Source organism: Neomonachus schauinslandi, chromosome 5 (genome assembly GCF_002201575.2).
Source record: "Neomonachus schauinslandi chromosome 5, ASM220157v2, whole genome shotgun sequence".
Taxonomy (NCBI): Eukaryota; Metazoa; Chordata; class Mammalia; order Carnivora; family Phocidae; genus Neomonachus; species Neomonachus schauinslandi.
Window position 1 is genome coordinate 174281895 of NC_058407.1, and position 24086 is coordinate 174305980.

Genomic DNA, 24086 nt, shown 5'->3' on the forward strand with positions numbered 1-24086 from the left:
TCGGAGCTCCCGGGAGGAGGGACATGACTGACCCACGGACACTACCAGGGAAGGAGCCCTTCCTGGCCAGACCCCGCTTTCCCTTTCCTGCCCCCCGGCCAGGGCCCACCCCCACCCCTCCCTGGGCCATGCACCTGTGGGTGCTAAATAAAACCCTGAGTTCCTGTTCCCTTTTCTCTGCCCTCGTCCTCTCTTCAAACCCACACCCCGCCTGCTTTTTTGCCTCTGCCTCCATCGGGCCTCGTCCTTCATTTCCTGCCCTCCTGGCCCCTGGCAGACGTCGCTCCTGATTCCCACGGCTGCCGGGATCCAGGGCTGACCCACTGCGGGGGGCGCTGCCAGGAGGAGGGCGCCTGCTGGCCTCGCAGGGTCCACCCAGCCCCTAGCCCGCCCACAGGTCGGTCCCCTTCCGGGGCCCTGGGTCTCCTATTTCTTCATTGGAGTCGATGGTGCCTTCCCAGCAGGTACCCGGCACCTCGCGTGTGCACTCAAGCAATTGTAGCTGTTTTTATTTGATCTGATTTGATGGATTGAGGTGAAATTCATATAACATCCATCCCCCCTTTTATTTATTTTTTTAAGAGACCTTATTTATTTACTTAGAGAGCACAGAGGGAGAGGGAGAAGCAGTCTCCCTGCTGAGCTGGGACTCGATCCCAGGACCCTGAGATCATGACCTGAACAGAAGGCAGGTGCTTAACCGACTGAGCCACCCAGGGGAAAGCGTTTTCAAAGGGTGGAAAAACCACCCTCTGCAAATCCAGCGTGTCACGCGGAGGGCGTACAGCGTCTGCCCCAGAAGCCCAGCAGCCCCTTTGAAAGTGAACTATTCAGTGGCATTCCGCACATTCCCCGTGTTGTACAATTACTGCCTCTACCGAGCTCCAAAGCATTTCCAACACCCCCAAAATAAAACCCCATCTCTGTTAGTGGTCACCCCCCCCCATCTCCGCCAGCCCTCAACCCCTAGCCCCTGGCAGCCACCCACCTGGTTTCTGTGTCTGGATTTCTGGGCATTGCACACAAATGGGATCACACGACATGTGGCCCTTTCGAGTGTGGTTTCTTTCGCTCTGTGTAAGGTTTTCAGGGTTTATCCGTGGTGTAGCGCGGATCAGCACCCCGTTCTGTTTCGTGGCCAAATTGTATTCCACTGTACGTATAAATGTCTTCATTTCCAGAGTCACTGGCTTTGAGGGTTCGGGGCTGCCAGGACCGGGAAGGGAATTGGGGCACAGGGAGGTGGAAGGAGGAGAACCTTGCTCGATGCACGATGCCATAGACACCGGAAGAGGCCTGCCTGCCAGGAAGGGTCTCTGCCCACTGTCCTCGCCCACCCCGTAGTCTGTGCAGACCAACCCCGAACAGCCCCCCTGGCGGAGGGCATGTTGGGGAAAGGAGCGTCTCTGGCCCGCCTTCTCGAGCTGCAGTTGGCTCTGCTCCTGAGTACATTATCACAATTAATTACAGCCAGCCCTTGATTATGTGAGCTAATAGGGGACCAGAATAACACAGAGCTAATTGAAATGTGGGTGTGCAGGGGCGGTGGAAAGGAGGGGCCCCGTTCCGTGGGGGAGCTGTTTGTTTTGCAGTTGATTATGAGTAAAGAGACCCTTTTGGGGTCCTTTCCTGCTTCTCTCTCTCTCCCTCCCAGAAGCCTTACATTTCATTGGATGCACAAACCTATTTTGCTCCCAACATAGCGGATGCTCAGTTAATGCATCGTAGCTGACTTACCCCCCTTGCCATCTCTCGGCAGAATGCCCCAGGACAGAAAATCTGACTGGTTTGGATTTCACTTCTGTGCCCGCCCAATCTCGCATGGAAACACTCGTTGTTATAATCACGGGGAAGGAACGAGAGGATGTAGGCGCCGAGCTTTATTCTTCCCAAAATGTCTGCAATAAATGGGTGACATTACGAGATACACAGAAGGAGGGGAATGGAGCAAAACAGGCATCTGGAACCCCTACAGACTGGGTCACTGGTCCCAGAAGGCTCGGGAGTCCACGGTTTGCCCCAGAGTCCTTTGTGAGCGAGCTGCTGTGGTGAGCAGTGAGACAGCACTCTCATTCTGCCGCCCGGTTGAAACGGACAACCTCGGGCGCGTCACCAGAGTCTTGGTCGTGCCTTTTCTCCCGGGAAGCGCGAGCCCGGTCTAGCATAATCCTAGATTAGGTGACTGACGCCCTCCGCGTGACACGCTGGATTTGCAGAGGGTGGCTTTTCCAGCCCTTCTGCCTATAGCCATCTTTTCTCACATGCTGCCCGCCTCCGCCGTCTGTTGTGGGTTTTGTCACTGTGCCGTTCTGTCCCCTCGTCTGATAGTGCATATGAGTGCCCACTGTGTGTCAGACGCCCGCAGCTTCGTCCAGTAACACGTCCCCTGAAGGTCAGCTGGTGACCTTCCACGATGAGGGAGTGAGGCCTCGGCGTGCTCAGGCAGAAAGTGCTGGCTGGTGTGGAGTTATCAGTCCTCAAAGAATGAGGATTCCAAATTGAACCGATTTCCCAGCATGCCGGTGGCTGGCTCAGGCTGTTCCTTTTTTTTTTTTTTAAAGATTTTAGTTATTTATTTGACAGAGAGAGACACAGTGAGAGAGGGAACACAAGCAGGGGGAGTGGGAGAGGGAGAAGCAGGCTTCCTGCGGAGCAGGGAGCCCGACGCGGGGCTCGATCCCAGGACCCCGGGATCATGACCCGAGCCGAAGGCAGACGCCCAACCGACTGAGCCACCCAGGCGCCCCATGGCACGTGCCAGGCTGTTCTTGATGTTGGAGAAGGCCCTGAGACTCGGGGGTGCCCCAGGGAAGGAGCACCCTGCAAAAAGAGACTGATGCCGTGTTTGGGAACGCCAGCCAATGTGGCGTTCTTCCCGACAGAATGTACGGCCAGCTGCCTTTGCTGCAACTCACCCGGTTAGAGTGGTTTGTGACAAGATAGCTCTGTCCCTGCAGGTCAGAAATTGGAGAGACTGTGGATTCTAGACTTCTAATCCATGACTGATTGAGAGGCCAAGATAGATCGGCGCTGAGATCCGAACTGCAGACACAGCAGAACAAGCTGGTGCAAATGAAGGGTGTGTCATCCCGTCAGCAGGCTGTCCTGGTGAAAACCCTCACCACACCTTCGCACACAAAGGTCTTCCCCGCCCAAGGGAGGAAGCTAAAGCGAGGAAAAGAGAGCCAGCGCTTACTCATTGGAAATCAATAACTTTACAAATATTAAACGCCCACCTGTGCAAGATACTATCTGGACCGTGGGGTGTACCAGGGAAATAAGAGAGGGACCCCCTTCCAGAGGCCGTAAGCAGCTCGGTGGACATAAAGAGACGCTAACAACACCAGGTGTGTGAGATGCAAACCAGAGGCCCACACAGAAGGGTTGAAGACAGATCTCTGACGTTTTTGTCTAAGTTCTGCTTGACGTGGAGGTGATTACACAGGACATCCGGCGGAGACCTTGTTTCCAGCTGGGGTTTGTCGTTGGCGTCTGAAGGGCTGCATTAAGTGATATTGATTAAGTGTCTACCATGGGCACAGCAGCAACCCTAAGATGTTAGCGCTGCTTGTCCGATTCTACGGACCAAGAAATGGGGAGGGGGCACTCAGAGAGGTTAAGCAACATGCCTAAAGCCACACAGCAGCAGACAGCAGAGCTGGAGTTCAAACCCAGGATCCTCACGTGAGGACTGGATGCTTTCCGCTAGGACACACAGTGTTCTCTCCTTATGCAAAGACTCTTTTTTTGGCTGGACTTTCTCTTTAATTAGAGTAGAATTCCTGTGATCCTTTGTGCACAACCCCCATCTTCTCCGGGGGGGCTGGGGGGCGATGCCACTTGACCCCAACAAGCACAGTGTACTTTGACCTCTCAAGCAGGCTCTACACCCCCCATGCATGTGGGTTCCCTGCAAAGGGACCCCCAGCCCCCCAGCTCTGTAGGTCTACCCCGGAGAAGTCTGCAGAGACCATGCATCTAGCAAGGAGACTCTCACCCCTCAAAGCCCCTCTGTCCTTTCTTCTGCTGCCTGCAGAACTGCCCAGGGGGCTGATGTCGGAGAAAGTACAGCTTTGACCTCAAGCCTCAAACACCTCGGGGTAAAAATAAGAAAGTCTGAGGTCCACACACCAGGCTGCTTCCTGCCTCAGAGTTTCCACCAGCCCTGGAGGCCTTTCGAGACGAAGTCTCTGGGAGCCCCGGCAGCCGAGGGAAAGCAGGAGCCTCAGGTCTCTGAGGGGTGGTTTCACTTGCTGCTGTCATGCTCGGGGGCCGTGGTGGAAGCATCGGGTCAAAGCTGGAGGCAAGGACACCCTACCCCCAGCGCCACCTCTCTCTGTTCCCGCAGGAGGAAACCCGAAATCTGCCTGCTTCTAGATACTGACCTGCTCCCTGACTGAAGTCATGGGCAGAGTCATTTTCAAACGTGTGGAAACGTGCCCAGAAGTGTCACTGATTTACCGGTCCTCGTGATATTTCACAGAACACAGGGTCCCACGACTACAAATGCATTTTCGGTTATTCACCGCATGGCTTCAGAGCATGGATTTGGTGCACCTTCAAAACGCAGAAGAGAGAGACCAGGGCACCTTGCTGCTGGGGCTTCAAAGCATGCTCGTGAGGCTGCGGACCAGCCCTGGGCCCTGGAGAGAAGTCTGTCTGAGCGGAGGGCAGTGTAGCCCGAGTGGCCCGCTCCACATTCCCCCGTCAGGTCCCTGCGCCGCGCCTCTGATCTGCGTTCTCGGAGCAGAGGCTCACCTACCAACATGGCTGGCTGCCGCCCTGGGCTTCCTCCTCCTTCTTCCTCCCCAGCCTTGCTCCCTTCTCTCCTCCTCTTCCTGTGAACCTGCAGGCTTTCTTACCATCGTCCCCTCAGGCCCGGCCTGCTCTGCCATTCTCCCTTCCAACCCGCCTCCCCATTCCCCAAATCAAAAAGTAACTCATGGTTTCCTTCCACCTCTCCTTTGCTGGGATTACATCTCCCTGTAATTCATGCACCAAAATGCACGCTCCGTGTCCCGCTTCTGCGTCGTAGAAACCCCAAGCAGCGGGGCCAGACTCTGGAAGGAGACCCGTTGGTTCGCTCACTGGGCAGATGTGTGGAAAGCTCACCGCATGCGGGCGGCGTGTGCTGGAGACTCACCGATGAGCATGACACAAGCCCTCTCAAAGAATCACAGCAGGTGTGCAAATGAGTGATGGCGAAACCAGGTGAAAAGCACAGGAACGTGGGTCCATTCCACAACAGGGACCTGCGTTCCGCTGGGAGAGGTGGGGCAGGGCGGCCACCTGGGCTGACCGTATCGCCTGCCATCACCAAGTGCTTCTTGGCTAACTGGCGACTGAATGCAGTTCTGTGACAATGGAATGTTCTTATCGTAACACCTTAGGTCATTAGAGCTTTTGCTTCAGCAAATGCTCATCGAAAATCCACCCCATGTTAGCACAACCGCAAACCCCAGTCTTGACATGAAGCATTCCAAGAGGGACTGCGGACGCTCCAAGTTTCTCCCAACCCAGATAACAAAATGGTAGCCAAACAGTGAAGACTATGCCAATGGAGAAGAATTGTGCACCCAGATGAAGCAAAGCGTCTGTCTTTGAAAGCACAGAGGACTCCGGAACTGGAATCCACTGGGGGTCACCATGACATCACCGTCCCTGTGGCAAAGGCGATCTGCTGACCAGGCTTCCAAGGCCAGCACAGGCGAAGACTGCATTTCATGATCGCCGAGGCTGGGGCTCCCTCCTGGCCAGCCCCGGAGCGAGACCACCCTTCCCAGGTTTGGCCAAGTGGTCCAGCTGCGGCTCCTGGAGACCGTCAGCGCCGCCGGTGTGCTGTGCGCACAGCTCTGGAATCCAGATGCTCCTCAAGAGCCAGTGTGATCAATTGATATGCATTTCAGAACAATTTAAATCTGTCATTCCTAATTGCGCTTTTTTGAAAAGCTGCCCTGCAGAGCTGATAGGAAAACGAGAGCTGGAGGGGAGCAGTATCCTTTGCTAATGCAAGAGGTGTGTGCCCTTTCCAAAGTTCTTTGCCGCGGTGCGAGTCGGAAGCCGCGGTGGGTGGTGGGGTGTGTGGCAGGGCTGGGGATGGCGAAGGGGTGATGCTTGCCGTGCCTTCGGTCTCCAGCTTCAGTCGATGTGCCGTGCTCCCCACTGCCCCCATGCCCCGACGTCTACTGATGCCTCCCCCCTTCCTTCCTAAAAGATACCAGGTCGAGACAATTTTATCCCACAGAAACCACTGGCCCTTTGCCTGGGTCACCTGGAAGTAGATGGACGGAGCCCCTTGAGGAGCTCCAGGTATGATTACAGGTGGCCTGGTCCCTGAGGAGATGGTCGGGGGAGGTTGGTGGTGCTCTGGGGTGACAGCGAGGAGCTTGGCTGTCACGTGAGCTGGGGCTGGCGGGGGCGGGGGTGGGCTCCTGTGGAAGAATGAGGGCTGAATGAGAGAACAGAGAGATTGCAGTGGACGTGGCAGAGGCTGGAGATGTGACTCAAGACCGAAAAGTGAGGAGCACAGCTCAGGATCCGAGGCAGGACTGCAGCAGGCAAGCGAGGTAAATCGCCTTGCCCTTGCGCTGCAGGCTAGAAATGTCATCTGTTCATCACATTTCCTGGGCTGTGCCTTATCTCCTCATGGTCACCGACCCCTCAGAGGGCACTCTATACATGGGAGGTCCTCAGTCCTTACTGATCTCTTATTTACTGTGGTTTTGGATCTAGAAAAAAAAAAGGAACCGGCACAAATAGAAGAGGCAGTTGCTCAGATTGAGGGGCTCAAGTTTGAGGCTGGGGCCAATATGACTTTCTTAGAAGGCTTGGATCTCATTTGTTTGAAAGGAAATCAGTTTTACACATAGTAGGGATTTTATTCTTCTCATGAACTAAGAACTCAGAGGTTAAGCTTGGACCCAAAATACTTGTGGCATCCTACTCAGCCATACTTAGAGTGTGACCTTTGTCTTCATGCTCACAAAATAGCTGCTCTGCAGCAGAACATTGCATCCACATTCCAGGTAGGAAGACAGGGACAAACAAAAGGCTCTTCTGCCCTGATTCTGCCGCCACCCCTCTACAGAGCCCTTCTAAACGTCTCCAGAAACTTCTGCTTCCATCTCACTGGTCAGAACTGTGTCACATAGCCATCACTAACTGCAAGAGAGGCTGCAAGCGTAGTTGTTCGAGGGGCATGGTAATGCTCCCCACAAAATTGGAACTCTGTTGATAGACAAGAGAGAATGGATGTTAGGTCGGCAGCCGGCAATGTCTGCCACTCCACTGTGAATCTAAAACGATAATTGCTGCTTTCAAAATATGTATCAGGGAAGCTCTGTTGATTGCTGTACACATGTTAATTGATGGGAAATACTATCATCTCAATATTTCAGTTGAATGAGCTGAAGGAGATAGGTTAGAAAGTTAACTGGGATCCCAGGGAAGAATCCTGCAGGGGGAATTTTCTAGCTATTTCTCTACATGTCCTTTTTATAGGAATGGGGACTGCAGGGGATGAGGCCCACAGGAAGGGAGGGCTCTGGCCCTTTTCCATAAAGCTTCATTTCCAGGGCCATGAACACATAGATGGCTAGACCAGTGTCTCTTCAGTCCTTCCTCACAGGCAGTAGATCATCCTTTTAAATAATATTTTTCCCTTTTTTTTTTTTTTGCCAGAAATCCTTTCAATTAAATGGAGGTTTCTTTGGAATAATTAAACCCTCCATCTCAAGCCTCTTACTCCAATCATCCAGGCAAATCAGTTAAGCAGAGATGCATTTATCTGACTGATTGCTGACCCCCTTCTGGTTCCAGAGCTTTTGCCCCGGGGGTAGCTCTTGGAGAGAGGAGGTGTCTGCCCACAAACACGGCTCTTTTCCAAAGGGCTAGGCACTCCCTGGATTTGAAATAATAGTAGCCTTATTGTTTATTTTATGCAGGATTTGATTTTTATTTATTCACCCAACAAATACATATTGAGCAGCTACTAAAAGTAAGTCCCCATGCTAGGTTCTGTGGGAGATGAGACAGACATGTGGCAGGTACCTGAGCCTCCCTGAACTTCTCTTCTATAAAATGGGGATAGTGGTATGCACCTTATAGCGCTGTTGTATGAAAGGAGCTAATCCACATGGAGCGTTTAGCATAGTGTCTGCCCACAGCACTACCATGTACGTTTCTATAGACACCTATTAGAGGATATACTCCTGCAGAATGAGGGAATAAAGCCGTAAAGAGAAAGATATAGAGCCCAGGAAGCAAGGAATCTAATTGCTTAGATTAGATGCTATGCTTAATAAATATTAGTTGTGATGATTGCTATTTTAAGTGAGATCACATGAGTCGGAGTCAATGAGGGCTGAGTTGGAATCTCTGCCGCTTAGTGAAGCTGTGAGATCTCACCCCATTATTTAACTTTCTGATCCTACCTCCTCCTCATAAAGTGAGAATAATAAGACCTAGAATAATGGAACCTACCTGAGTTCCTGGGAAGTGAGGTGACATCTGTGAAGTGCTCAGCACCCAGGCAGCACTTCTGGTTTATGACGAGGCGAGCTGTCTGACAAGCACTACAAAAGGTAGACAATGTTAAGTGTACAGAGAATGGATTCTTTATACTTAAATGTATCGTCCGTATTTCCAACTATTGACATATGTTAATTTGTGTTCATTTTTTTGCCAGGATAATACATGTATGGAGAGTTGAAATGTAAAGTAGGCTTGTAATAAAAACATCTGTTCCCAGTCCTGATCCCCAGAGGCAACTACTTCTAACTCTTCACTGTTGTTTTCTTCTGTTATTTACCTCATTTCTAAGTAATAGGTTTGCATTGCTATTTACAGATATATCCACTTTAAGGCATTATTTACTGACATACTCTTAGGTAGAGGAGCATTTAGCCCTCTTTTCTGAGTACCCCATTCCATGCATCTCCCCTTCCTTCATTGTCTCCATGCATTTAGATCACAGTTGTATATGTTACATTTTATCACTAGGTAAATATTGTTTATGTTGAGGCAAGTTGTATGCTGTAATTATTTCCTTTTTTACCTTTTTGTTTTCTCCTGGAGTTAATATTGCCTCTTTTTTCCATTTGTTGAGGTTTTTTTTTTATGTGCCTATCCTTCACTATTTTTCCATCTGACTCACAGTCCTGTCATTGCCCAACAATATTATTTCCTAAATTATGAAATATATCAGATGACCATTCCATTTTCCCCCTGGCCACCTCCCTCTACTGGGCCCTCCGTGATCCTGCCATAATCTTGGCCAGCTCCTTTTTGCCACCTCTCTCTCATCCTGGGATTTCCTTGCTGCTTTGTCCAATTAGATTTTCTGTTTCCTGAGCTCTATACCTTCCTCTTTACTGTTTTATTCCCTCATTTTACTCGAGCATATCCTCTAGTAGCTTCCTAAGAAAGGGTACATGGGAAATAAATGTTTAGAGTCAGGACGCCTGGGTGGTTCAGTTGGTTAAGCTTCTGCCTTAGACTCAGGTCATGATCCCAGTGTCCTGGGATGGAGCCCCACATCGGGCTTCTTCCTCAGCAGGGGGCCTGCTTCTCCCTCTGCCTGCCGCTCCCCCTGCTTGTTCTTTCTCTCTCTTTTTCTCTCTCTGACAAATATATCAAATCTTTAAAATAAATAAATATTTTGAGTCTCTACCTTTCTGAAAATAATATCATTCTATTTTCATGCCTGATAATTGGGGGAGGGGTGTAATAGAATTCTAGGTTAAAAAGTATTTTCCATCAAAAATGTGAAGGCATCACTTCATTGTCTCCCAGCTTCCAGTATTGCTATTGAAATGTCTGATGCCAGACTTACTCCTAGTCCTTTACATATGACCTGATGTGTCCTCTCTGGAAGCTTTTAGGGTCTTATTTCCTGATGGCCTAAAATTTCACAAGGATGTTCTGAGAAGGTTATTTTTCCACTGATTGTACTGAGCACCCAAAGGGCCATTTAAATCTGAAGACTCATGTGCTTACATCTGGAGAATCCTCTAATATTATTTCTCTGATAATTTTATCCCTAACTTTACATTCTATCTCCAAAAGCTAGACAAGAAAGGAAACATAACCTCTGCACTCTCTTTGCAGGATTTCTATTTATTGGATATTAGACCTAAATTAACCTCATTTCCCCCACCATTTCTTATCTTTCTTCTCTTTAACTTTTTATTAACTTTTTGGAAGATTTCCTCAACTTTTTCTTCCAAACTTTCTATTGATAAATTTCTGGTACTTTATTTTAATTGCTAAGAACTCTTTCTCGTTCTTTGATCATTCCTTTTTCATAGCATCCTACTATTGTTTTATAGATGCAATATCTTATTTAATTTCAATGGATTTTAATTATCAGGTTGTGGGGTTGTTGTTTTTTTAATTTTTTCTTATTCTGCATTGTCTGCTTCCTGCAAGTTCTTTGTATCAACTTGTCTCTTTTGATCTCTTCCTTTCACATGAAGACTTTCTTCAAACATCAGGTGATTCTTGGCTCTCTGTTTATTCTTAAGTAGGAAGTGACAAAAGCAGTGTGTACAAGTTCTGCTCGTTGATTAAACAGCTTCACCGTAGGGCGAATGGGCACCGACTGTGTTTGCATAACACACTTATAACTCACTAAGCAGTTGATCCCTCTGTCGAGAAGCAATAGTTGTTCTTTTTAATCCTGAGCCAATAGGTGCCATCTTAGAAAGTGGTTTTAGTTTTGTCTTAAGTTTTGCGTGTAAAAGTGCTATTTCAGGGAGTGTACGTACATGCACTTTCTGATTCTAGTCCTTCTAAAAGTAAACTTTTATGTTTTAAAAGGCGATTCTAGGGGCTGTATGGTAGTAAAAGTAAGTCAGAGAACCTTGGGTCCAAATCCTGCCTTCCATGCTAATTATATGACCTTGAACCTCTCCCGGGTTTGGTTTTCTTGGCTATAAAACGGTGATGATGATAGCAATAATAATAATAATAATATCACCTATCTCAAGAGAGTTTTTGAGTTTATCAGTTATGCTTAGCAAGTGCCTGGCACATAGTAAATAATCTATAAGCATCAGGGATGATGTTTCAGCCAGTTGAATGTTATACCAATAAGCTAATCTCTCGAGAGACATATCCTATAAGTTTTTCCAACCTTATGACCAAGTTCTTGAGGGTGTAATCAGAATTCTAGCAGCAGAAATAGAAAGTTCAGCCTCATTACTGGTTGTCTTGTGTCTCAGTTTTTCCAACCTATGTTGACACATTGGGTAGTTGTACAACCCTGTGAAAATCTGTTTTTCCTTTCTTGTAACTAAAATCTTTCTTACAATTAATTTCGTAAAAAGCCTTTTCTTCTGATTATGAAAGAAATGCATGTTCTGTTGCTTTTAAATGCAAATGCAGAAAAGTATAATTTCCCTTTGCCTCTGCTCATCGGCCTGCTGGTCTCTGCTGGGGCACTTGGCCCTGCAGATCACCGACTTCCCCAGCCCTTGCGCGCAGTGCTGGGCAGCAGTGTAGCTCCTCCTGTCCCAGCCGCAGAGCAGGGAGGCCGTGAGAAGACAAAGGAGATGGTGTCCTCCAGAGAAGCATGTCACTGCCACCTCCCTGGGGCAGAGGGCCTGTGACAGCTCACTCCGATCCAAGCTGACACCCGACAAGAGCAGCTTTTACCAGCCCTGGGAGCTCTGGTGTCACCTGTGATTAATTCTCAGAGCTGAAACCAAGCGAATTCCTGATTAAACAGCGATGTCCCAGGGTCCCTGTCACTGCCGAGGAAGAGCGGCCGGCCCATGGAGCAGCTGCCTGAAGCCCCCACCAAAGGGATCCCAGCCGCTGTCGGGCGGGACAGGTGTCAGGCCCGGTGTCCGGCCCCACCTCACCGTCGCAGGGGTTGTTCCTCGCCTTTCCGCCTCCCCAGTCTTCCTTCCCCGGGCTCCTGGAGTGGCTGAGCTGGGCACTGACGACGGCCTCGTCCCTCACCGTGAGGAGCACCACCTTGGGGAAATTACAGTGCGTGCCATGGTGTGTTCCTGCCCAAACCCACGGCGTGCTGGGGGCTGAAGACGTAATTCACAGTGAAAGGAACCCTTCTGGGCTCAGGAATGCGGTTTGCCGCCTTTGACCTAATGAATTAGTAGCTGATTAGAACGTCTCCACTCTGCAAACACTCCTATCAGCGACTTTGTGAAGACCTTCCACCCTGGTCAGGACTAACCCCAAGGCTACCATCTGCCCTCCTCCCCAGTCCCAGAGGTCTCAGGACCTGTGGCCAGTGGCCTTACAGACTGGCCATGGGCTGCGACAAAAACCCTTCTCCCCAGCAGCTCCTGGCCACAGTCCGCTGCGTCACTGTCACCGGGAGAGATGGGCACCCCAGGATTTTCTGACCTTTCCTTCCAAAGCAGGGCATCACTTTGATGCTTGACTGGTTCTCTCTCTCTCTCTCTCTCTCTCTCCAAACTCCGTCCCTGTGCCAAGTCAGATTATCTTTCCTTTTACAGATTCTGGCCATCGCAGCTCTAGATCCCGAGGAAGACTGGCTCGGGGCAGGCCAGGCAGCGGCCTGGAGGCGCGGAAGTCAGAGCTTCATCACGGGACAGCAGCCGCTGTCTACTGAGCAACGACTGTATGCCAGGTACTTTGCTTGTGTTATTGCCAGTAGATTAAAAAACAAAACAAAAACGCTAAGTGAGGCTTACCTAAGACTTGACAGGGGCACCGTGGGGGAGGTTGTAGGCAGAGGGAGGTGCGGGAGCAGGTTTGGTGAAGAGCCCAGGACACAGGACGAGACTCCGGGAGCCAGCAGGAGCAAACCCGGCAGGGCCGAGGGGTCACGATAACGATGTTGAACTTCATTGTAACAGCAATGGGGGGCCACACGGTAAACATTTCGAATCAGTGAGGGAGGTGAGGGAGACCAGCCACTGCCACGGAGTTTGTCCACGGGCAAGTCATCTCCCTGTCTTGTAAAAAGCTGAGCAAAATGGCCCTTCCTGTAGAACCTGACCCAGCAGCCTTGAGCTTGCTTTTCCCGCTGTTTGTAAAAAGGCCCATGGGGTCGAGGCTTCGACTCGGGTGGGACACCAGCCCCGGCTGAGGGTGGGGCAGAGCCGCCTCCAGCGCTGACCCTGACGGAGGGGAGGGAGGGCCATCCGGCACCGCAGGCTGTCAGCGTCTCGGCGTCTGAGGGCGCGATTCTGGGCAGACCGTTTTCAAGGAAGCTGCTGGAGCTGGACACCAGCTGCCGGATTCCTCCCAGAAGACCAGGCGGAGTCAGGCTGAGTCACAGCCAAGTGTGCGGGGAGGAATTGCATCTGAAATTGTGTCCGAAATGGTTTTTTTCTTCAAGGCTAGCTACACTAGCCGTAGTTTTTGCCCAAGAAACACTTGGTGCGTTTATGGCTGTGTGTGTCTGAGACAGTAACACAGCGTCCCCAGCTAAGCCGCACCCCAGATCCCAGTATCACTGGCGTCTCCGGGGGACAGTGATACGGTGCTGCCCTCCCACGGGAGCCGCCGTTCTCCTTCTTACCCGTTCCTCGCTCCTCGGTGTGGTTTTGCTGTCTCTCCTTAACAGCATAGTTCAGTCTCCGTCTTAGAGACGTAGCCAGACAGTGTCATCTCGTGGGTGCTCCGTGCCCCGCGTCACATCCCGAGGTTCATCGGCGAGGACCGCCATAGCACGCGGCGTCCCTGAAGGCCCACGGCGCTTATCCGCTCTCCTGCCTCGGACATCGGCGTGCTTCCTCGGGCTTGGGTGCACGGCCACCCTGTCACGAGCCTCCTGACCTACAGGGTGGTCTCTCCGGGGAGCACACCGAGGAGGGAAGCCTGGGCGTGTGCCCTGCGTGTCCAAGCCTACCAGGTCAGGTCAGCTCGTTCTCCGATCCCAAGGTTTACGTCAGCCACGGTGGGATGCCGGGGGGTGAGTCGCTGCTCACCTCGGTCTTTGGCCCCCGAGTGGGAACAGGTGGGCTGGGTCGTGGTTCCTAATCCGAGGGGACACCGTTCAGCCCAGATGACGTGTCTGTAGAACAGGGAGGATCCCGCCCCCCAGGTTGCTGTGATCATGAAAGTAGGGGACAGGTGCGCACCTGGCACACGGTAGCAGCCTGGCCTGCGGGTGCTTCTGCCCCTTCTCTTCTGCGGCCCTCCTCACGCCCCCCTGCAGCTGTCGGTGCCATAGCCGACTCTCACCAGCCCCCTGTGGCTGCCTCCCAAGGGCAGGGGCCGTGTGGGAAACGCCTCAGCATCCCTGCTCCCGGGGCCAGTGCTTGGTGCTCGCAGGCGCTCACCGCCCGCAGCTGGTGGTGGAGGCTACGGCGTCCTCTTAGGCCACCCCCTGGCTCGGGAGGCTCACCAAACTAGGCAGTTCTCACGGGTTTGACTCGACCCGTGTTTGCGAAGTGGCTGAAGTGCACCAGGGTATCAGTGAGGGCCACTAGATGGAGGCTCTGTTGTTTGCTTGCATATAAGGTGGGAGGGTCCCCTTCCTTTCGTTTGGGGGAAAAAGGTTTGGCTCTAGTCATGTCCTGCTTTGTTTTTATCTTCCTTTTTCCCCAGCAGAGGCCACTGGCAGGCCACCCCGGGCCCTGGAGGAGGCGTTTCTGTTCCACTGGGCATGCCCGGCACAGCCACCTCCGTCCGTGAAGGGCGGCCAGAAATGCTTCTCTGCTCCATCCAGACCTGCTTATCTCCCTGCCTTGAGCTGACATTTAATTAATTTCTGGGCACATGCCTTTGACCCCATAACCAGCGTCAGCCTGTGAGCACCTGGTTCTCTGTTCACTGTGCTTAGCTAGTCTTTGTATTAAGTAGATACATTAACTAGTCAGGAGGCTTTGGGTGCATATAATAGTGGATCCCGTTTAAAATGGCTCAGGGCAAAGGCATTTACTATCTTGCTTCCGAAGGAGCCCAGTGGTGGGGGGGCGGGGTGGGGAGATGTCTGGCGTTGGTGAATTCAGTGCCCAGGAGGGGACATCGGGGACCCAGGTTCTTTCCATCTTTCTGCTCTGCCGTCTTGAGGATGTTAGCTCTTGTTCTCACGTGAGTCCTCAGGTCACAGGATGGCCGTACAACTCCCAGCATCATGCACACCTTCACCTGCTAACATCCAAAAGCTGGATGACAGTGTTCCTTCCTGTGTCCCTGTCAAAGATCAAGAAAAAACACCAGAACTGCCCACCCCCCACAGCAGGATTTCCCATAGGTTGTGTGTGTCATAAAGCACTTCACGTGCTTCTTCTTAAACCTCTGGTAGAGACCAAACAACATCTCGCTCCTCGCAGCTCAGAAGGCGCCCGGCCTCCCTGAAGCATGGGGTAGCTCAGTTCCTGAAAAACCTGAGGATTCTGTAAGCAGGGGGCGTGGGGGGCTGACATGGACCAACACAGTGGTGGCTGCCACACTCTCAGTAAATGTGTTGAATCGAGTGCTTAGGATATTGAGTCTTCAAGAATAGTCTAGGAAAGTACGTTCTGCTTTGTGAGTAGAAATGGTCATAGTGACTCCGTGTCGGGGGGGGTGGCTGCAGTGGGCGTGTTCATATCACCCCAGCACAGGCTTGCCGCGGGGCCCCGGTGGCCATCCTGTCTCAGCGAGAGGGCTGGCAGGGGTCAGGACTTTTGTCTGTGAGGCAGGGCTATCTGTGTGCTCTTCCCCGCCCGGGAGAGGGACTGGGTTTCAGTTTCTAGCACTCCAAATCAGTTATTGCTCATGACAGCAAACAGGTGTGGTCATTCATGTCCTTCAGGTTGCGTGATGCAAACGCCCACTGCAAGTAGCTCAGATTAATGGGGGGACTCTCGGAGACCCCACGGCAAGGACCATGCAGCACGCATGGCCAACGCTTATGGGGCCAGGACTGGAGAGGGACCACTCCCGCTGCTCCTTCTGGACCCACAGGGCTTCTCACTGAGGCTTCGCTCAGCAGACGGGCTTCCTCTGCCTACCTCCGCCTTCTCTACCTCGGCAGCCTCCCCTGCCCGCGCCTAGGCTTCACTGTGACCCAGCTCTGCTCACCCCAATGCCTCCTCTAGCTCGGTACCCCCCAGCACACTCACCGTCCCGCCGTCTCTTCGGCCCCATGCAAAACCCCCAGCCTGTGGACCAGTTCTCCGTGAGGCAGGTCCGTCGGCCGGCCAGAGGGTTTCCTTGGTGCAAACAAGCTGTTGGGGCTGTGGTCTTCCCAGAAGATGTGAGTCAGGGGCAAATATTGGATATTGGCCTGTCTATTGCACTGTACTTGGCTTTCATCTTCGTTCATTTGTCTCTTTTTTTCTTCCAAACTGTACAAGTCGTGCACTGCTACGTGCTTGTTGTAAATACTAAAACGGTGTCATGTCCAAGTCCTCCTTGACCGCTAACCTCTGAACTTTATTCCTCTTCCAAAATGTAACCATTGCATCCGGTTCTCTGGAAGCTTCCCCGGCCCTTCCTCTCTCTCTTCCCTCTCTGCACACACACACACACACACACACCTGTATAATTATAGTCTTGCTTAGCGGTGCGTTACGTATGTGGTTTTATGCTGCATGTGACGTCTTCTTCCTGATACCAAATATGTGTCATTTTCCACACACCAGCCAATTCTCCGACACCGACTAGGTGTCCAGCAACTCGACTCAATCCCAACACTAACTCTCCAGAGTCAGCAAAGACCCCCACAAGCCTACTCCCACTTCAGATGACAGCTTCAAGTCCCAGGGTCCACCCATACTCCCCCGCTCCTCCGAGCAGCTACGAATCCAGGGTTCCCACAACCCCTCGTCAGGTTCAGTAATTTGCTAAAATGACTCATACACCCCAAGAAGACACGATACTAATTACAGTTTAAGGGATGCAAATGAGCAACCAGATGAGAGGCATGGAGGGCGGGGTCTAGAAGGGTCCTGAGTGTGGGAGCCTCTGTCCCCATGGAGTTGAGGTATGCCACCCTCCCAGAGGGGGCATTTATTCACCAGCTCTGAAGTTCCTTGAACTTGGTTGTTGAAGGAGTTTTATCAAGGTTTCATTATATAGCCATGATTGATTAGATCATTCACTCTTGATGACTGAATTCAATTTCCAGCTTCTCTCCCCTCCCTGGAGGTAGGGGTGTGGGGCTGAAAGTCATAACCCTCTAACCACTTGGTCTTTCTGGCAGCCGGCCCCCACTGGAAGCTATCTCTGGGCCCTTAAGCCTAGAGTCATCTCATTACCATACAAAAGACACTCATCACTCAGAAGATTCCAGAGGCCTTAGGAGCTCTGTGTCAGGAACCAGGACCAAGACCGTTTTTTTTTTTGGTATTATACTTCATATATGTATTCTGAAATTTGACTTTTTTTAAAACAATATGTCTTGGGATGTTTTTATGTTACCACATCCCTTTCAAAGTTTAGTCCATAGTACAAAAGGATTTTGGAGTACTGACTGATGAGTATATCACTTGCTTCCATTGTTTCCTACTGCAAACAGTGCCAAGTGTCCACACAAAGCACCAAAATTAAATATTCATCAGTAGAGAAATGGGTAAATAAATTATGGTATATTCTTGCAATGGAATAATACATAAAACAGTCAAATTGAACAATTAACTGAATAGTCGCAGACTTTAATGCCCTACTTTTAATAATGGATAGAACCACTAGCCAGAAGATCGACAAGGAGACAGAGGACTTGAACAACCCTATAAACTAACTAAATCTAACAGACATCCATAGCATGCTCCCCCAACAGCGGCAGGACATGCTCTTCTTAAGCACACACCTGGAACATTCTCCAAGATCAGTCATACACTGGTCTATAAAACTAGCTTCAACAAGCTTTAAAGGATTAAAATAATACAGATCATGTTTTCCAGCCACAATGGCATTAAATTAGAAATACACAACAAAGAAATCTGGGGAATTCACAAATATGGGGGAAATTAAACATCACACTTCTACATAACTAGTGGGTCAAAAAGAAGGAATCAGGAAAGAAAATAGAAAACTTACTCAGATGAGTGAAGATAAAAATGCAACCTACCAAAACATAAGGGATGCAGCTGAAGCAGCGCTTGGAGGGAAATTTATAGCTCTAATGTTTTTACTTAAAAAGATCTTAATAACCTAGCATTTCACCTTATGAAACTAGAAAAAGAAGAGCAAATTAAACCCAAAGGAAGCAGACAGAAGGAAATAATAGAGATTAGTACAGAAATAAGTGAGTTAGAGAATAGACAACCAATAGAAATCACAGAAACCAAAAGCTGGTTCTTTGTTGTTGTTTTTAAATTTTTTTATTTGAGAATATTTGACACACAATGCTACATTAGCTTCAGATAAAAAGTTGGTTCTTCGAAATAACAACAAAATTGATAAAACTTTAGCTAGAGTGACCAAGGAAAAAAGAGAGAAGTCTCCCCCTCCTCCTCCCCTTTCTCACTCCCTCCCCCTCCCTCCCCCTTCTCTCTCTCTCTCTGGTTAATGAGAATGACAGGGAACTAAGAGGAGAGAAACCATGGTTTGAAAGTATGATGGCTGGGGCAGTAAGAAGTTAAAATAGGTATTCATTTTGTTCTCCCTAATTGAGGCAAGATATCCCTGGTTAGAGTTTCAAGGGCACCTAGATTCAGAAGAACGTGATCCTGATTAGTAGTAGTAGAATCAGAAATAAAAGAGAGGACATTACTACCAACCTTATATAAGTAAAAGCATTATAAAGGAATAATATGAACAATTGTTTCCAATAAATTTACAACTTAGATGAAATGGACAAATTTCATCTAACTACTGAAAGACAAACTACTAGAAACTGACTCAAGAAAAACAGGAAATCTGAGCAAACATATAACAAGTAAAGAATTAGTAACCAAAAATCTACCCACAAAGAAACGCCCAGGCCCAGATGTCGTCCCTGGTGAATTCTACCAAACAAAAGAAAAAATTCTTCACAGACTCTTCCAAAGGATAGAAAAGAAGGGAGTATTTCCCAACTAATTCTATGAGGCCAATATTACCCCAATATCAAGACCAGTCAAAGACATCACAAGTAAGAAAACTACTGACCAATATCTCTTCTGAACATAGATGAAAAAGTCCTCAAAAATACACTACCAAATAGAATCCAACAGTCTATAAAAATAATTACACACCATGACTAAGTGGGATTTATATGAAGAATGCATGGTTTTTCTAATACCTGAAAATCAATTAATGTAATACATCACATTAACAGAATCAAAACTAAAAATCACATGGTCATCTCAGTGGATGAAGAAAAGCACTGGATAAAATCAAACACCCTTTCATGATAAAAGTACTCAACAAACCAGGAATATAAAGGATCTTCCCCAACCTGATAAAAGATATCTAAAACACACATGCATGCACGTGCACGCACACACACACACACAACTAACCAACTAGCATCATACTTAATGACAAAAAAAAAAAAATGGACGCTTTTCCCCTAAGGTCAAGAATAAGACAAGAATGTCTATTGTTGCCACTTCTATTTAATATTGTGCTGGAGGTTCTAGCCAGGGTAGTTAGACAAGAAAGAGAAATAAAAGGTGTCCAGATTGAAAAGACAGAAGTAAAACTATCTAACTGCAGGTGACATTATCTTGTATATAGAAAATCACAAGAAATCCACTAACAAACTATTAGAGCTAAAAAATTATTTCGGTAAGGTTACAGAATGAGAGATCAATATAGAAAAATCAATTGTATATCTATATACTAGCTGTGAACTTTCCACAAATGAAATTAAGAGAACAGTTCACATTTACGATGTCATCAAAAAGAATAAAATATTTAGGAACACATTTAGCAAAAGAAGTGCAAGACTTGTACACTGAAAACTATAAAACATTGCTGGAAGAAATTAAAGACCTAAACTAATGAAAAGATACCCCATATTCATGGGTCATTGTCTTATGATCTCTAAATTGATCTACATATTCAATGGATTCGGTATCAAAATCCCAGCTACCTCTTTTTGCAGATATTGACAGACTGATCCTTAAATTCATATGGAATTGCAAGGGGCTGTGACAAACCAAAACAATGTCAAAAAAGAGGAACGAGGTTAGAGTACTCATACTTCCCAATTTCAAAACTTACTACACATCTATAGTAATGAAGTATGGTGCTGGTATAAATACAGACCTATAGACCAATGCAGTAGAATCGAGAGTCCAGAAGTAAACACAGTGAGTTGATTTTTGAAAAGATGCCAAGGCCAATCAATGGGGAAGGAATAACTTTTCAACAAATTATGCTGGGACAACTAAATATCCACATGTGAAAGAACACAGTTGAACCTTTACTGCACACCATACACAAATATTAATTCAAAATGCATCATGGACCTAAATCTAAGAGCTAAAATGATAAAAATCTTAGAAAAAATAGAAGCAAATCTTAACAGCCTTGAGGTAGGCAATGGTTTTTAGATACACACCAAAAGCACAAGTGAAAAAAGAAAAAAATAAATAAGTTGGACTACATCAAAACTAAACTTGTGCTACAAATAATACCTTTAAGAAAGTGAAAATATAATCAAGAGAATGGGAGCAAATACTTACAAATCATATATCTGATAAGGGACTTATATGCAGATCACATAAAGAATTCCTACCACTCGATAGTAAAGACAAACAACCCAATTGAAACCTGGGCAGAGGTTTTGAATAGACATTTCTCCATATACAAATGGCCAGTATGCACATGAGAAGATGATAACATCATTAGTCATTAGAGAAATACAAATCAAAACCACACTGAGATACCACTTTCCACCCACTCAGGTGGCTATAATAAAACAGACAACCACAAGTGTTGACAAGGATGTGGATAAATTAGAACCCTCAAACATTGCTAGCAGGAATGTAAATTGTTGTAGGCACTTCGGGAAGCAGTTTGGCAGTTCCTCAAAATGTTAAAGATGGGCTTTCTGGGGCACCTGGATGGCTCAGTCGGTTAAGTGTCTGCCTTCAGTTCAGGTCATGATCTTGGGGTCCTGGGATCAAGCCCCACATCGGGCTCCCTGCTCAGCGGGGAGCCTGCTTCTCCCTCTCCCTCTGCCCCGCCCCCCTCCCTGCTTGTGCTCTCTACTCTCTCTCGTGTTCTCTCTCAAATAAATAAATAAAATCTTTAAAAAAAAAAGAACATAGGTCTACATAAAAACCCATACATGAATCTTCATAGCAACATAATTTATAATAGCCAATAAATAGAACCCACCCACCAAAATGTTCACCAATGGATGGGTAAATAAGATGGGATATAGCCGTACAATGAAAAATTATTCATCAGTAAAAAAATGAAGTACTGAAACAACATGGATGAACAGTAAAAACATTATGCTTAGTGAAAGAAGCCAGTCACAAAAGACCACATGTCGTAGGATTCCACTTACATGAAATGTCCAGAATAGTAAATCTATAGAGACAGAAGGTAGATTAGTGGGCGCCTACCTCTTGAGGAGCAGGAACTGGGGGGAGGGGGAATGGGGAGGTGCCAGCTAAGAGGGATGGAGTTTCTTTTGGGGTTGATGATGAAAATGTTCTAAAATTTATTGTGATGGTTGCACAACCCTGTGAATACACTAAAAACTACTGAATTGTACACATTGAATTTTAAAAGGTGAATTGTATGGTACATGACTTATATCCCAATAAAGCTGTTTTTTAAAAAATGAACGAATTATATATATATCAATGTAGATAAAACTTAAAAAAGGTAGAGAAAAAAATAAGTTGCAAAAGGAAACAAGGAAGCATACAATATGATGTCTTTTATGTGAAACTGTAAAACAAAAAGCAATAGTATATATTGTTTGGGGGAAGATAAATTCTTAGTAAGATATAAAAACTTGGATGGAAAGGATATACTCCAACTGAAAAATTTCCCCTCTCTATAAATAATTTTTTTTTAATTTTATGGCTTATTTGTCCATTGTTTATGTGTAGTATATAAAGAAATATATATCTATGTTCATATCCTTTCCTTTCTTAAATAAGAAGTGAAATACCATATGTACTTTACTTTTTTTTTTAACTCGACAATATATTCTAGAGCTCACTCTAAAGGAGTTTCTGGAGCTATTCCAGTGAGGCTCCTTTATTAACCTTGTTGAGGCTTCTGTCCGAAAGGAGGAGGGCCAGAGATGGATGACTATATGGAGACACTGAAGGATGAGGAGGATGCCTTGTGGGAGAATGTGGAGTGCAATCGGCACATGCTGAGTCGCTACATCAACCCAGCCAAGCTCACCCCATACCTGCGCCAGTGTAAGGTCATCGATGAGCAGGATGAAGACGAAGTGCTCAATGCACCCATGTTGCCTTCCAAGATCAACCGGGCAGGTAACGTGAGGAGCCACCCAAGAGGAAAGGGTGGGCGGCCTCTTGTGGCAGCTTCCAGAAATACCCTGTAGTTGGCTGTACCAAAATGACGTTTCTCCGGGTCAGGAATTTTTAAACTGGGGTCCACGGACTTCTGCCCACCCCTCCTCCGCCACCAAGCTCTCTACGTATAGAACTGAGAGGGTCCATGAACTTACATCTTTATTTTACTAGCTTTAACCGAGATTCAGCGTTTCCATCCATTCTGAATGTAGGTAGGCGATGAATCACAGTGGGGATTAGCAATACCCGTGACTTTGTCAACAATAAAATTACAGATAACTTCATACCACATTACAGCTGTTACAGATCTTCCAAAATAGCATTTACACTCATCTCACCCTCAAAATTATAGTAGTTACTAGACCTGCCAAGAGATCGTGTTATTAATGCATTAGTGAAGAAGCACTTTTATTACTGAATCTCAAATTTAATATTTGATAACCGTATTTTATTAGAACCGATTCCCTTCATAATCCAATTCCTTTTTATCTGTTTTAAAAATATTATTCTGAGAAGGGGTCCACAGGCTTTCCCAGACTGTCTAGGGATCCGCGACACTTTATCACATTCTTCAAAGGCAGCAAGTGTGGCTTGTAAAACTTGGCTCTACATACGTATGCGTGTACATACACCTCTCTGTGTTTGCGCATGTGTGTACACGCACAAGGTCACAATGTAAAATATCGCTCTCCCTGTGGCTCGCCGTTGAAAAGGTTTGAAAATCACTTCCCCACGGTACGACTGGCGATAAGTAGCTCATCTGCTGTGACTCTCTTTCGCACACATAACAGACATCACTAATCACAGCTCGGGTTCCTAATGAGCTCGGATGTAACTTTACAATCCTCAACACAGTGCTCCAGGCAGCTTCGCCAAACAATCCATTAACACAAGACAAAACGTATTTGTTATGTCTATCCTGGGACCTCAAGGGAAGAAATATCTGAAAATAAAATGTTTGAGGATGGGCCAAGAAATGTAAATATTAAGTGGAACCAGAAACCAAAAATGCCAGGCAAGTTACATTTAGGTTAAAGATGTTTCCGGACTATGAGATACCCAAAGATCATGGAGCTGTGCCTGCTTCCCGTGACTTTTCCTAACTCTCCACCCGAAGATTTGTTTTCCTGCCCCGAGTCTCAGAGAGCCATGCATTATTCTGTAATTGCTTTGTACTTCCAGCCTCCTTCAATCACAGAAGAGCTGGTGCCTGTATGCTTAATTTCTGTGCTAGTCAACTGGGAGGCTCTTTGAAACCGTTGGTTCCCATAACTGCAATTCCATTTATCCTGGTTCTACCAATTTCTTAGAGAAAGGAAAACTAGCAGCCACTGAATCCCTGTTGAGGGCCTGGCACTTTGATTTATAGTATCTGGACTCCCAGATACCACTCTCGAGTGACAGAATGTGGTGAGACTGTCTTCTTAAGAGTTTATTGAGGGATAGGAGTCCAGGGTAAGGCTGCACATGGAGACTTACATCCGATCAGAAGTGCACTCTTCTTCTCACCGGGTGATTTCCGTTCCGCTAGGCCGACTGTTGGACATTCTACATACCAAGGGCCAAAGGGGCTACGTGGTCTTCTTGGAGAGCCTGGAATTTTACTACCCGGAACTGTACAAACTGGTGACTGGAAAGGAGCCTACCCGGAGATTCTCTACCATTGTGGGTAAGTGGCTTTGCCATCAGGAGCCTTTGAACTCTGGCCAGAGTGTGTGT

At 47.8% G+C, this 24086-nt stretch overlaps 1 protein-coding gene across 1 annotated transcript in view; it reads left to right on the forward strand.

Moving 5' to 3' along the window:
• Positions 1-12581: 12581 nt before the first annotated feature.
• The window catches only part of CARD11 (caspase recruitment domain family member 11), a 40369-nt gene continuing 28864 nt past the window's right edge, over positions 12582-24086 (forward strand). Inside the window, exons 1-3 of the mRNA XM_044915184.1 lie at positions 12582-12619; positions 22098-22325; positions 23899-24036. Of these exons, the coding sequence (XP_044771119.1) occupies positions 12613-12619; positions 22098-22325; positions 23899-24036 (373 nt within the window). The 5' untranslated portion in view covers positions 12582-12612. The remainder of the gene's footprint in view (positions 12620-22097; positions 22326-23898; positions 24037-24086) is intronic.